A 16128-nucleotide genomic window follows, 5' to 3' on the forward strand; every position below is an offset into this window, starting at 1 on the left:
CTGATTCAGTTCTTTTTCTTTTTAAACGGTTCAGCTAAAGGTCTAATTTTTAGAAATATAATGAATGAAAAAAACGTTTGTTTGACCAATTTTTACTCATCTGAAAGCCCCTTATCGCCTTAAAAGTCATTCAGTGAAGCACTTGACCTTCAAATGTTACAAATACAATGCAAAACAAAATTAAAATATCCTTCACATTGACAAAACTTTAAACAAAGCATCTTTAAGATTGTCTTAAATTGTTCTAACTTTCAACATTGTATCAGCTTTTTTCATGATCCAGTTACGGAAGTTGTCATGACGTCTGTTAGCTTATGGACAGTTTACTTTATGCTTTGACGGAATGCATGTAAATGTTTTTATTGAATGCTTATTTTTCTATGTTTATGCAAGCAATAAAATATTCTAGGGTTTAAGAGGAGATCCAGGACAAGTGGGCAAACCAGGACCACCAGGGCCACCGGTAAGTGAAGGATAGCTGTTTTATTGCTTTTGTTCAAAGCCATTCATAATATTCGTGCTATTCGAAATTCTCATCTGTGATTTTTGAACATTTATTTGAAAAATAAATAAATGATAAAACGTTTGAAAAATTAATTTCAAACATTAATATAATTTATGAAATACAATGTATAGCAATGATACAGTAAAAGCAATTAACTTATAAGAAATAAAAAGATACCTTTGTGCGGAAAAGTAAATAGCAATCAACAACATTTAAATACACAAAATTAGCAGATTACTGCATAATCGTGTTTTCAGGGAGCCTCTTCTTCAATGCAAATAGTGAGTTTTTGGATGAAAAGATGTCTTTTCATTCAACTTTTGTCTTTTCACCGGATGACTTTTTATCCAAAAGCTCACTATTTGCTTTGAAAAAGAGGTTCCATGAAACCTCGAAACACGTGTATGCAGTAATCAGGTGATTTTGTGTTTCAAAACGTTGTTGATTACCATTTAATTAACTTATGTTTGATATTTGCAATAGATTTTCTGAACAAACCAACTTGCTACCAAATTATCTCTTCTCTTCGTTTCGAGAAGCATAAGTTTTTCGTCATAGCTGCTTCACATGTGTGAATGACAACTTCGCGATCCATAGACAGAATTTCTGAAAATAATATCTCCATACGTGGGGCAAAGTGAAAATTGTGAACTTTTTTCAGGGCTCAAATTTACTGCTGAAAGTTAAAGTAATTTTTCAATAAAAGTTTTATTACAAAATACGTTGTTCTTTCTTTATGTCCTGTACCTAACCTTCAAAAAAAAAAAAAAAAAATCAGTTTTTTTCACTTTCAAAAAGGTACGTTTTCTTAACTATTTCGCTTTGCCCCACATTCCCTCAATATAATATATTTTTACACTGTGTAGTCTTTTATGTTTTTCCATTGCCTGCCGAGTGAAGTATGCAATGCATGTTAAATTATAGGGTAGACCGGGGCACGTTCAAGCGGATTTTTTTCGATGAATTTTCTACTTTTTATGTTTTAACTTGGGGAAATTTTAGACACTGCGGTTTTATGAAGCAGTTAATGGAGTCACAATCGGTATATTCAGTTAATGCTCAGCTTGCGTTTTTAACTGTTAAAAAAATTATTTTTGAGTCCCAGTCGGTTGCGCAAACTCGCTCCGGATACGGGGAACGTTTACGCATATTTACTTTGACACCAAAGGTGGTTCTGTTAGTGTTTTGAAAATAATGTCTGACCATCGTTAAAATAAAGCAAATTTACTACAGACCAAATAGTTTATAACGTTTAAGCTGAAGGGGGGGCACTATATGATTGTAAGCTATAAGATACGAATGTGTAACATAAATAGAAACTAAATGGTATATTTCAAAACTAAATAGCTGGAAAATACTAAAAAGGTTTGAGACAGTTTGGAGTGAAATAAAGCGTCAGGGGTACGTTTAAGTGAAACAAAGTAAGAACGTGCGTAAAGGTGCTCCGACGTCAACGCGTAAAACTTGCCCCGTCGCCAACTTTGGATTTATTTTTAACGTGCAAAAAATGTTAATAACATTTCAGTTCATACAAATACAATCGAAAAAGGATAAAATTCTGCTAATTTTTTTATATATATTTTTTCTTAACTAAGTATTTTTTACTCAAAATAAGCTTCAAAAGGTTCAACACAAAATTTACTCGTCGTGGTAGAAAACAGATTATTCTTTCTGCATGCTGAACCAAAGCTCGACTGACGCTCAAAAACTTGTGAGGGTATTTGCTAGGCAGCACCATCAATCTATTATGACTGTTGGCTCTCCAGTTATAATTCATTTTGAAAAAAGGGCACTCGTAACGTGCTCTATGCGTAAACGTGCCCTGGTCTATCCTACTGAATCAGTTTTCAATAAACTGCGTATTGAAATATGCAACCAAACATAAAATTTTAATTGTGAGGAGGTTTTTTATTAAATAAATATTTCGTTTCTGATACAATACCGTACTGTTTAAATTCACATAGAGCACGCTACAAACCATTCAGCGTAATTGGTATCTTGTATATACTTAGTTATGTTTAACAGTAGGTGCAATGGTACAAATCACATGTGAACAATTGGCGAAGTTTTCAAAAACATTATAAAGTTAAAAATCTGTAAGACGAGGAAAAGATTATTTTAACATGTGGACATTTGATAAATTGATTACATTTTTTAAGAGATGAATAAATTTAAAATTATGCTTAAATATGCCTCCTTTTATCTACTAAGACAAAAAAAAATGTACGTCCTGCTTTATGTACAGCTTAAACTCATTCTTTAATCTCAATTTCTACTCTAATAAATTCCATTAAGTCTTGAATGCTCAAATTTGTCTTCTGAGATTTTTCTCGCGTAAATCTAATAAGATGGAAGAACTTTTAAGATCAAGGGGCAAAGTAATGTCAGTAGCAACATTAAGCGATTATAGAGTTCGAATTTCAAGTATATATTTATCATAAAGTGCTCGTAATGCATGTAAATCCCTAGAATTTTTTACACATTAAATATTTAACAAATTATTCAAATGAGCTTGTACCAAATCCAATTGTCTCCCGAAACGAGATTGAGGAATTTCAATCGCAATCGTATAGTTTTCCGCTGTCAATGCAAATCCGTTTATTGCATTAGCTGTCGAACCCCCAAGTAGCGATTTTAGATACGAAAATCAATCAACATCTGTTTGTGAAGGGTTTTTATGAATTACATTTTCAAACTGACTCCAACAGTTTAAATATTTATCTCTTTCACCGTAATATTTATCAATGCGAAGTTGAGGCAAGTGCGCAGTGTTGATTAAATTTCAACTTTCAAACCCCGAAACATTTTGATTACCAGATGTGCTATCGTTATTGAATTTTAAAATTTTTTGATCTATTTTTAATTTCAATGTACATATTCAATCACGGTATTCTGCACATCCGAAAATTTCACTTTCAATATCTTTTTCATCTGTTAAAGGCAAAATTTGTTCATTTAAGTCTTTCAAAAGTATCTATTTTTCATCTAACTGAATTTTCAAATCAACAAAATCTCCAATAGGTGTAATTGTACATTAGGGTGGTTCAAAAAATTTTTTCAGGTAGAGTCCAGGACACCCCCTATTTTTTTAGACTTACTAATAGTATTATGCTGTAAAAGTTTTAGCTTCTTACTCAAACTTTAAAAAGGTGCTCAATGAACCCTTAATTTAATATTAGCTGTAGCATAGAAAATGCCAAAAATTTACGAACATTTAATTTCCCTAGCTGTTTTTTTTTCTTTTGTAAATTATTATTTTTTTGCAATGTATATGTATATTACTAGTGTACATTATAATACCTAGCATTGTTTTTTCAGTTCAATGTACTTTTTAACCTCCCTCCCCGTACGTTTGAAGTTTGGGGGAGGGGGTGAGCACCCGCTTTTAGTTGAAATAGGAAGCTAAAATTATTCTACCATACTACTATCCACAAATCTAAAAATATTGAGGTGTGCCCTGTTATCGAGAAGAAACTTTTTTTTTTTCACGTGTTTTTGAACCACTCAATTGTACATATTATAAAGTTTTTCTTCTATTTTATTACAAATGCGTGTTGTTAGTGTATGGTACGGTGATCGTATCGCTTTCAATACTTTAAGGTCCATAATGAATGGCAAAAAACAATATAAAATATCAATTAACGTAAAAGTGGGTATTTTTACTTACCTCTTTCTCAGAAGGTTCAATTATTCATCCAAAATTGTGTACGTATCCGAAACGCACAGTAATCCAAATTGTTCAAGAGTCTAATTTTCAATAGTTCAAGTTGTGTGCGTGTCCAAATTTGCGAAAATCCAAATCGCGCGGTTTTTAACTTTTTCAATAATCTAAAGAACGGAAGTGGGGTCACCAAAAAAATATTTGATTCGAGAATGAAAAGCTTGGTTATGTATTCGAAAAAAAGGACAGTTCAACATTTTGAAATTGTTGGAACTTTAACTTGAACACTTGAACATATTTACATTACAAAATGTGTAAAAAGATGGCACATATCGAAACTCGACATCGGTGGCAGACGAACATTCGAATAGCCACTATTCAATACCCTTTCGTAGGAATCTCAGTGCTGCCAACAAACTATTCAGAAATTATCTGGTGCTCCTGACAATTGACTCAACACCGTGTTGTTTAAATTCACACAGAGCACGCTACCGATCATTCAGTGCAATTGGTATCTAGTATATACTGTTTTATGTTAAACAACAGGTGCAATGCGTGAAATACACCCCCAGCTCAGTCATTTTTCCTATGCCGGGCTGATGAGTGCTAATAAGCACGAAACTGCAGTCCTCGGTTGGAAATGACTGAGCTGGCGGTGTATTTCACGTATTTCTGCTTTAGCCCTGGCTAATGGGCGGTAATTTACTGAATATACCTTGCCTCGCGTTAAATCTTCGAGTTGAACCGAACCATTGCTTCGGTCACTCGTCTGGTCTGCTAATTCTATATTAGCTACCAGTTTGTTTCGCACTCTTGGCTTCCTTAAGAGGTTTTCCATCTCCAGCTCAGTCACTTTCCTATGCCGGGCTGATGAGTGCTAATAAGCACGAAACTGCAGTCCTCGGTTGGAAATGACTGAGCTGGCGGTGTATTTCACGTATTTCTGCTTTAGCCCTGGCTAATGGGCGGTAATTTTCTGAATATAACAGGTGCAATGGCACAAATCCACACGTGACATGTGAACAATTGGTGAAGTTTTCAAAAATATTATAAAGTTAAAAATATAAAAGACGAGGGAAAGAATATTTTAACCTGATGGACATTTGAGAAATTGATTATATTTTAAAAAATGAATAAATTAAAAAATATGTTTAAATATACCTTTTTCCTCTACTAAGGCAAAAAAAAATTTTCTTCATCATTTGAAAAAACTAAGTTCACGATAACCCTCATGCAACCTGTTCGTATAGCAATTGGAGATCAATTGGATTTGATCGCACTAACGTGCTCTAGTGTAATGAATCAAATATCCTACACAATGGGCAAAAAAAAAAAAAAAAAATGTGCGTGTTTATGTAAGTGTGTCTGTACAATGTGCATCCATTTCATACCATTAGAACACTTGTATTATGCTCTTTTAGTTTTATTGCATAAAAAAGTATATCTCTCTCTCTCTCTTCATTTTTTCAATTCTTCTACTGTTAGAACTCAAAAACTAATAGTATTAAACTTCTATTATTGTAAAATACCTTTTTTTAGGGACTACCAGGAAAAGATGGTCTTTCAGGAGTCTCATTAGACATACCAGCTGTTTCGGTATTGTACACTTTTCTTGATTGGAATATTAATTCTGAAGGCTATAAATTTTTCTCTTTTTTCTGATGTACTCTCATAATATGACTGTTCAGGCGCATAAAAAACTAAGTTATAAAATTAATTCCACCAAATCGTTAATTTTTAAACTTTGTAGTCAGGTATGAATATATATTAGAACATGGTTGTATTAGAGAAATCTCCCAGCTCCATACTAATGATTGAATGACGTTTTCTTTTCTCGGATGACATAAAATACATTAATGGAAAAAAAATTTCACTTAACATTTTTCGAATAAAATGAAATCTAGTTAGCGTGAAATAATTATCATGAACCCTGGAATTTCCTCTTAATACGGCTCGACTTTATTTTTTCTTAACTTTACCATCTATGAAACTTCATTCATTTTTTCCATTTCGGGCATCTATTTAATGACCTTAAAATGGCCCATATAATACCTTCATAAAAAAACATTTATAAAACTTGGCATTTGACATTTTCAGATCCCAGTTCCAAGTGCAAATTTCAAATTCTGAAATAAAAAAATTAAGGTAATTAGATTATATCTTATCAAAACGCATTTTTAAAAACATTGAATTAATAATTCATATCAACCTATCATACATGAAGTATTTAACGTTTAAAATAAACTCCGTCTGCTTTCACTATATGAATTCACTCCACAAAATCTGTTCGCATCTGCATTAATCCTGCCTAGTTCTATAAAATGAAAGAACTTGCTCTCTATACGTTCTAACTTTGGCTTTAAGGCAGAGATTGTGTTCGAAAGGCAAGTTTCCCCAAAGCTCTTCAAGTTGATGGTGTTATGTGAATTTCATAAGGTGAATTGGGGCAATTACGTCACTTAAGGTGCAAAATTAATGTTAGATTATTTGCTGATTAGTTCACTTATTTAAGTTGCTTACCTTACTATGCTGCTTATCACTTTTTTTTTAATTTTTTTAACTGTAGTTGTTTTTCGTAACATGACTTTCTAGGAACATTGTAGACGCAAAAGTAATTAATTATTTTCTCAATAGCTCATTTATTTATTTACTACATTTGATTCCTTTGGAGATATTCTGATACCTACCAGGATCTCCTGCGCCTGATGCTAACCTTTTAAATATGTAGACGCAAGAGCAAATGATTCTTTTCTCAGTATTGTTTCGCTCATTTTCTTCAATGATTTGTTATCGTTATTTTTTCTTTCTAGGGAATTCAAGGAATTCCTGGAGAACTAGGAGAACCTGGACCGAAAGGCGAACCGGTATTTTGTTATTAGTAGTTTTTGTAGTATCAGTTCTTTTTTATCGCTTGGTTTGACTCCTTTTATCGTTTGGTTTGAGTTCATTTAATTTTACTTATATTTACTGACCCTGACAATCATTTAATTAAATCGTCTTTCATCTGTATTACATTTTTCTGACTCAAGATACTTTATTTTCAGCTCTTAACTAATGTTATTCGTGCAAGTTGACAAAAAAAAATCATGTGCTACAATTGTTTATTGCACAGGGAATCGTCACTTCGTTCTAAACATATTATGCGTCGAAATAAGTGGGCATCTCATACATCAAAAAAGACTCAGATTTTTTAAAGCTTTAACTACTGGTCGCATAAGCTCCAAAAATAGGAACAGTGTTTACTTAATGTGTCATGACCAACCAAAGTTATTGTACTTACAGTTATTGTAATAGAGGTCACATGATCACCCATTGTTATTTTTTATTGCTTTCCCGAAGAAGAGTAGACACATTTTAAATGGACGAAAAAGGAATAAAAATGGATTAAGAATTGTCATTTAACTTTTTATCGCTCCGGCTAGAGCTTTATGTTCCAAAGGGGTGGTTTGCTAATCTTCTTACTCAAAAATGTTTTTTTTTTTTCCTCGAAATAATAATTGGACGTTAGATATAAGACTATTATGTACACGTAATTTGGTAAAAACTATTCAAAACTATTCAGAACTCATCAAAAAAGGAACTTGAAGATAATATGAAGCAAATAAGAGTGAGAAAACACCCGACGGAACTCCTCACTAAGGAGTTTCTAAGGGTGTTTTTAAGCAGTTTAAATAATATACTGAGCGTTGTTTAAAGAGCATTGAAAGCTTGTTGCGCATTTAACCAAAACAAAAATTTTAAATTAAATTTTTTCGTAATTTAGAAATTGATGCATCTAAGCATTGATCATGAAAATACGAAATAATTATAATTTTAACTGACAAGGTTTTGAATGCTTAAAAGAAATCTAGGGAATGTTTTAGTGGGATTCGTCGGGAACTTGACAAGGTATGACAAAATATTTCCAGTGGCAAATAAATTATGTAATTTTAGCAGTTTTTGCTTCTCATAAACTTACTTTCTTTACTGAGTGCCACTAGAGGAGTCATTTTGAAGCGAATGACGTTTCTGATTTTTATTTAGTAATATAATCTTATATGCTGCTAAAAATTTCTTATCTAGGAACGAAATACCTAAATAAAGTAAGGTCAGTTGGCGTAATAGGAAATCGAATTTCAACGTTTTAACATGAGAATTATCCCTTTCTTCCTGATGAATTGCGCATTGGAGTCAAAGTGAGACTCAAGACTGTTTAACAGTGAATGGGTACATCTTACAAGGAGAGGTTACGGTCTCGGAAATTCAGATCGGGATGAGATTTGGTAGATTAGTAGTATCCTTTAAGGGTACTCTCATGGTAAAGTAATAAAGCGCACTAGCCATAAAATTCCGAGAAAACAGCCTTTAAAGATTTACGCGCAACTTATAAACTAGTAGAGATTGTTCGTAAACAAGCGCCCGGTGGTCATGTGGGCAGCGCTCTGGGGTTCCATGCGGCCGATCCGAGTTCAAATCCACTGCATGTTTCTTTTTTGTTCATTTATAAAGTGACTTTGTAGGTAATACTTAATTAAAAAAATATGATGTATTTTTAATGTGTGATAGTACATTAAATTTCTATTTACTATTCTCACAAACAAGTGATTACACATTTTTAGATATTATAAACTTTGACGAAGTAAATGATTTTTGCAATAAATGCATAATCAGTTTCTTTGTGGATGAGAAAGAAGAATTATATTAGTTATTGCACATAAGCAAGTAGTCAAATTTTAAAAACCCTAACCGCACTTATCGAGCAATGGTTTTGCTCCTTGATTCTGTTATTTGTAAATTTTTCGTCTGCTGTATTTTACATTGAATATTCAACTCTTTATTTTCCATCTATTATCGTCTGCAATGTTCATGTTTGTTTTCATCATTAAATTTATTTATCGTCTGTGCTGTATATTAGACTGGAAAATTCTATACCGTGAAAAAGGATTTGAGTTTTTTAAATATTGTGAATCGAAATGGTCGGTTATTGAAGTAACCCTGAAACGAATAAAATCTGTTAACAAAATGGATAAAAATTCATAACACAGTGAAATGTTGAAGCAGAGATTAAAAGATGCTGTCGTTTATTACGAGAGCTTGCTTACTGAAAATCAATTGATTGCATCAGAATCATATCAAGTTCAATTTCTCGCGTCCATTTTTATAGACAGGTAAAGAATTTAATAAAACGTATACAAAATTGCGCGTATCTCGTTGAAAATAATAGAGAAATGAATACCCGTGAAGACTGCATAAAATACAATCAATTGTCCATCATCAACTGTCATCGCCAATTTTTGATAAAATGATTCGATATGCCTGGTATACTTCTAAACTTTCTGACAAAAGAGAAATTTTCCTGAATGTAAATGAAGTATGTTCCAACGACTCTTTTACAAAGAAGTTGCTCCTGTAAGCAATCTTCCTTTATAAATTGTGCGAGATGTCAAAACAGTTTTTGTTTTCCATGTTTTTATGATAAATATCATTCTGGTGTATGTATATAAATAACAACTATATTGTTAAAAATCATCTATAAATTAAGCTCTACAGTGATTTTGTAGCCGTTGTAATTCAAATTTTAACTTGTATCGATTTAACTTATCTCCATTTTCTGTATTAAAGTGCTTTACGTGTTCAAAAATTTCGCATTATCTTCAATTCAAATTCCACAAAGCTGTAACAGTCACTTTATAAATGAATAAAAAAGAAACTTGCAGTGGATTTGAACTCGGATCGGCCGCATGGAACCCCAGAGCGCTGCCCACATGACCACCGGGCGCTTGTTTACGAACAATCTCTACTAGTTTATAAGTTGCGCGTAAATCTTTAAAGGTTGTTTTCTCGGAATGTTATGGCTAGTGCGCTTTATTACTTTACACTGAGAGTACCCTTAAAGGATACTACTAATCTACCAAATCTCATCCCGATCTGAATTTCCGAGACCGTAACCTCTCCTTGTTAGAGCTGGAATTAGTAAATGGAGGGATAAAGTCCAATTATGGGCTTAGCAAAAGCTGACCCAAACACCCCAAGTCACCTAACTCATCAACGACGAATGGTTGGCACGTTTTGCTTTAAACAACGAAAGAAATCCGATTTCTTCCAATGCTCTTCTTTAAAATCTCGCACGTGACTTAGGATCTTGGCTTCACGAATGAAAACCTTCACTCCCTCCATTTTATCTTATCAACGGTGCACACGGCTACGAAACCCTTGATTTCATTGTTTCTTAGCGAATGAAGTCATGTTTTCGTTTACCCCAGCGTATTTCGATTTTACCTCAGAAACTATAGGGTAGATGGAAACACACCATTTACTTCCCCCATTAAGCTAATGTTGGTAGATACATACTGTTTAGAAGCTTAAGACGTTCTACCCAAACAATGGCTCACAGGTCGCATGATACCCGAGGAATAGTCGAAATGCAATCTGACATCATTTAATAAGAACAATAACATAAAAAAATGCACTGAATTTATGTAAAATACACGCAGAGGTGTAATTTACCTCAAAATGTCTTCTTTCAAAAACTAGAAGAATGAAAAACTTGTTTCCATTTACCCGAGAGTACTGGATTTTTGGGTAAACTAGCAGGCAGGGTTGCTAAATTAGGGTCTTCGAAGCCTACAGTGGCTCGTGCAACACGCCTGCGTCTGGTTCATGTGCACCGTCTTCGGTGGCAAACTTCGAGGGATTCACCCCCTTGTTTCCGACTGCGGCGGATAACTCGACCTCGGGGAAAATGAGACTCTTAAATTGCACATCCAAAATAGATAGGAAAATGAAGTTTAGGACTAAATGATTTTAGTAACCTTCCACGTGACAAGTAAAACTATTTGAAACCAATTTGTTCGTATTTTCAGATCTGCCGAAAAGGAGAATCTAAGATCCCTAAATTTAAAAACAACAACTTTTTTCACACTGCCATCTTCAAGCAATGACAACTTCTACACAACTGTTTGTAAACAAGTTTAACTATCAGAATGTCTTCTATATGTTACCTTGTCTTCACCCACCAAAAGTTTAGTTTCAAAAACTACCACATGTGGGAATAGAGTTTGCTTTCGAATACCCCGTAGTTCTTTTACACCAACTGTTCCTTCATATAATATTTGGCTTTTCTCAGAATAAACTTTTACTTCTATCAAACGTTTAGAAAACCAAAGCAATGCATGGGTTTTATAAACGTTTAATAGGTTATTACGCTATAAATATTACATTATTTATATTTTTTGGTATGTTGCTACTTTAACTGATTCACTTCTTGCACATTTTAGGGGGAAAAGGGATCTCGTGGCGATGCTGGATACGAAGGTCCCACAGGACCAAAGGTAATTTTAACTAGCTGTGTCATCACAATTTGCTACACAACATGCTCTTTTCTATTTATAATGAATCTGTTTTGGGTAATACCGATATATTTTGAACGTTCGAAACTTTTCCTCAGTAATGTCGTTAAAATACATTATGTTTTAGGCATAAAACGGTTAAATATTAATATTGAAGAAATTACATAGCTATACTACTTGAATAAAGAGCAAGCTTGAAGGCAGAAAATAGCTGCATCAATTACGACGTCAATATTAGAAAAGTTCTTGGTTGCTTATGGCGACCTATAAGGTAAGGAAAAGCTACAGTTGGTTAAAATTTAAGCAGTTTTAAACTTTAAGTACACAGACTATCAAAACATGTTTTCAGTAATATTATATATCAGAGATTACCTAAATTCTTCATAGTTTTTAAAGCAATTTAGCTTATTTTAATTAATTATCATGTTTTTTATTAAATGAACTTCGGTAACAGAATTACATGCAAATTTATACGACTTGTATTGTGTCGGGATTGTCTTGTAAGATAATACAACTGTAAATTGATGGTGAAATCCAACCTATGAACTTTCTTGAAGTTAATCAGTTTTTTTTTTTTTTTTTTTTAATTGGAACGTACAGTCTTCTGATGGAAATCAGAATGAATAGACCGTAAAAAAATCAGAAACGTTCCTAGAGAATAATGTGCAGATAATGGGCCTAGTTTCTGCCAGTAATAGGTATATCTGGCTAAAAACTGGAAATTTTCCCGCTGAAAGTCAGTAACCTTCCTGAAATCAACCTGAAGTATTTCTAAGAAATTCAGAAACCTTCCCAATAAAAGCAAGTCACCATTTTGGAAAATATAAGAAACCTATCACAAAAACGAACCTATAATTTATAGTAATTGCTTTGCACATCTGATTTACCAGGAGAGCTACTGCCAATGCTATTGCAGATTTGATGCTTAACATTTCATTTGCTTGCAATTCTTACAAAACTAGTTTCCAGAAATTGAACTTTTCCCTTATTTGGAGCTCAGTCAATCTGAAAGGTTTGAACATTGAGTATATTTTAACACTAGTAACCATAAAATTTTTTCACAAAAATGAGATGTCTTCCTTCATGCAGCTTGTAGATGCATGACAGGAAAAATTTTCGCAAACGTATTTTATTTTCATAGGAAACTGGTAGAAACTCGTGAAATCCTGGAACTATGCCCGTAAATAATCCGTGACATTTCAGAAATTTCAAACAGTGCATGGAAAATTTGTTGAATTTTTGTCAATTAAAGTAGGAGGTCATACATAGATAATTCGATGTTTCCTGTATCGAAACATTGCCTTGAAAATTGGAAATACGATATTACTATAGTTTATTGAATCATGAATTTTAAATTTAAAAAAAATGAAATGCTGCTCAGAAAGTGAAAAAGTGAAAAATAATTTACTTTTAAAGCTTTACTTTTCAAAGCTTTTTAAATTTTAATTTTCTTCATACAACAGTTTATGACACAATAAATGCATGTAGGACAAAACATAAGAATAGCCTGAAAGAGCACAACAAATGAATACGCTATTCAACAAGGATATTGGTTCGTTTTGTCATCTAAAAATCTGAAACAAATTTCTAACTCACTCATCTAAGCCAAAATTGGAAGTTCACGCATTAAAATCGTTGATTTTTGCCTGTGAACAAAGCAACTGATAATGATTTGTTCATTTTAAAAAATTCGACATTAATCAGGTACAACAAAGAGTAACGGTTGGCTTTTAATATTTTACTATTCAAACTTGATGAACGCAACAAAACATCTAGCACAGATTTAAAAAAAAACTGATTAATTGCAGTTAAAATTAAGCAATACATTGAATAATTCTATATTTTTATTAGCATTAAATTGAGGCCATTTTTCTACTCAAGTAAATACGCATGGAGGATAAATTTTGAAAATATTCTTAAGCACACGATGTTGTGCAAAATCGTATTGTTATTTACGTGTCAAGGAAAATTTTTATCGGAGTTTCTGTCAAAATCATTTTCTGAAAAACATTTTTGGTTTTATTACTTTTAGGGCGATCGAGGTGAAAGAGGAGAGCCCGGTTTTCCAGGTGCCGATGGGCAGAAAGTAAATGAAGATTTTTTTCTCTGTCTCTATTACTAGATAAAACTCTGTGTGTAAATATCATTTTTTCTGCGTTGCGTTAACGTGTACTCATGAAAATTTATTTTTTTAATAATAGGGTGAGAAAGGAGACACTGGAAGGGCAGGTGAAACTGGACTCCAAGGTGAAACGGTATGTCATAATTTATTTAGAAAGAAAAATGCCATGTTATTATTTTGTCAAAAAATATCAATTATCTCTATTGTTTTATTATCCCATGTTAATAAAAAGGATGCATATAAGTTAGTGTATCATTCTCAAAAAATAGTACTAACCACGTCCGACATTTTGAATTTTGCTTATCCATTTTAATATTTACCACAAGTTAATCAATTTTTGATGATTATTCGTTAATTTGTTTTGGTTTATTTGTTTTATTTTTTATTACCGAGTATCAAAAACTCGTACATAAGACGTTTATGAAGGGTTTTACCACTCTGTTACATATTGAGTGTAGCAGAGTTGACTACTAATAGAGTGCACAATTAAGCGGTTAAAAATCATTTTTAAGGAAAGGTTGTGATTACAGATTAAACATGAAATGAAACAATGTTTATAAAACTGTTATTTTGTTTACAATTTCAAGATTTATGTTATTTTATAAGTAGGGTAGACCGGGGCACGTTTACGCTTTATTTTTTTCAATGAATTTTCTAATTTATATGTTTAAAGTTAGAAAATTTTAGACATGGCGATTTTAATTAATGGAGTCAAAATTGGTACATTCAGTTGTTGCTCAGTTTGTTTTTAACAGTTAAAAAAAATTATTTTTGAATCCAAGTCGGTGGCGTAAACTTGTCTCGGACACGGGGGCACGTTTACGTATATTTATTTTGACACTTATCGTGGTTCTGTTAATGTTTTGAACAAAATGTCTTACCATCGTTAAAATAAAGCAAATTTGTTGCTGAATGGGTATGAAGACAGCACTACATGATTGTAACCCATAAGATACGAATTTGTAACTCAATTAAAAAATAAATGGTGATTTTCAAAACTAAAAAGACCGAAAATACTAAAAAGGTTTGAGACAGTTCGGAGCGAAAAAAGCGCCAGGGTACGTTTAGAAGTAAAACACTGTAAGAACGTGCGTAAAGGTGCTCCGACGTCAACGCGTAAACTTGCCCCGTCGCCATATTTGGATTTATTTTTAACGTGAAAAAAAATGTAATAGCATTTCAGTTTATACAAGTACAATGCTCAAAAAAGGATAAAATTTTGCAATTTTTTTATATATTTATTCTTTTTTAACTAAGAATTATTTATTCACAGTAAGCTTCAAAACGTTCAACACAAAACTTACTCAACTTGGTAGGAAACAGATTATTATTTCTGCATGCTAGACCGAAGCTCGACTGAAGCTCAAAAGCTATGTGCTAGAGAGCAGCATTAATCTTTTATGACTTTTGGCTCTCCAGTTATAATTCGTTTTGAAAAAAAGGGCACTGCGTAAACGTGCCCCGGTCTACCCTAATACAAATAAGGAAGTGAGAAGCAAAGGGATGTAAGTGGATATTTTCAAGTTTCAAGTAAAACGCGTTTAAAGATAACGACCTAGGTAGGTTTTCATTGATTTTATTTTAAATCATGCTATATAGTCCTGGCCCCACAATGTAGTCCCGTAAAAATTTTTAGGTCCAGAGATTTTCTCTTTAGAATCTTGATCTGTAGGTGTTCTAATGTGAGAATATCTTGGGTAGACATGTTGAATCCTGCGCGAAATAATTTTACAGGCCATCAAAGATAGCGGCCATTTTGGTTCACTTGCTCATTACGTTTTTCGCAACGGGCGTACCTACAAATTTATTTTTAGTTTTGAACTGCAGTTTTTGGAGTGAAGGAAGTCAATTAATGTATTAATTATGTCATAAAATCCGGTCTAGCTGTTTCTTCAATTTTACGTGGAGATATCTCCAACATTTGTTGTTGAATATTCTGGTTATTAACGAGCTGATGTGTGACTTCCTTTTACACATGACTTCCTTTTACTCCAATTTAATGTCATTTCCCCATTATTCGCTATTTTAATGTGATTCAATATTTATTCTCTAAATATCACCAACAATGGCCAAATTGAAACCAAAAAAAAAAAAAAAACTCCGCCAAATTTGTCGCCAAGTTGGCGACAAAACTTGGCGACCAAAAGACTGGCGATATATCGCCAAGTGTCCGACAAATTATAACGCCACTTGAGTTTACATCGAAATTAACAATGATTTCCCCCCAAAAAGGTGCAAAAGACCCCCTTAGGAACATCCGAAAGCAACCAAAAGGGGAGGTGCACAACTAGACCCCACTACGAGTCTATGTACCAAATTTCAACTTTCTAGGACATACCATTTTTGAGTTATGCGAGATACATACGCACATACGCACATACGCACATACGCACATACGCACATACGCAATACATACAGACGTCACGAGAAAAGTCGTTGTAATTACCTCGGTGATGGTCAAAATGGATATTTCGCGTGTCTATACATTCTTAGGCACTTTTCCGCATGTGGT

General features: G+C 33.0%; 1 protein-coding gene and 1 long non-coding RNA gene across 2 annotated transcripts in view; both read left to right on the top strand.

Annotated features, from left to right (window-relative positions):
• LOC129218903 (collagen alpha-3(IX) chain-like) overlaps positions 1-16128 on the top strand; it is a 266021-nt gene that overhangs the window by 202423 nt on the left and 47470 nt on the right. Inside the window, exons 16-21 of the mRNA XM_054853223.1 lie at positions 410-463; positions 5706-5762; positions 6977-7030; positions 11423-11476; positions 13527-13580; positions 13696-13749. Of these exons, the coding sequence (XP_054709198.1) occupies positions 410-463; positions 5706-5762; positions 6977-7030; positions 11423-11476; positions 13527-13580; positions 13696-13749 (327 nt within the window). The remainder of the gene's footprint in view (positions 1-409; positions 464-5705; positions 5763-6976; positions 7031-11422; positions 11477-13526; positions 13581-13695; positions 13750-16128) is intronic.
• On the top strand, positions 410-7028 carry LOC129218140 (uncharacterized). The gene is made up of 3 exons (XR_008580293.1): positions 410-463; positions 5706-5762; positions 6977-7028. It is a non-coding gene; the product is annotated as an uncharacterized LOC129218140 (long non-coding RNA).

This window comes from Uloborus diversus, chromosome 3, assembly GCF_026930045.1.
Source record: "Uloborus diversus isolate 005 chromosome 3, Udiv.v.3.1, whole genome shotgun sequence".
Lineage (NCBI taxonomy): Eukaryota > Metazoa > Arthropoda > Arachnida > Araneae > Uloboridae > Uloborus > Uloborus diversus.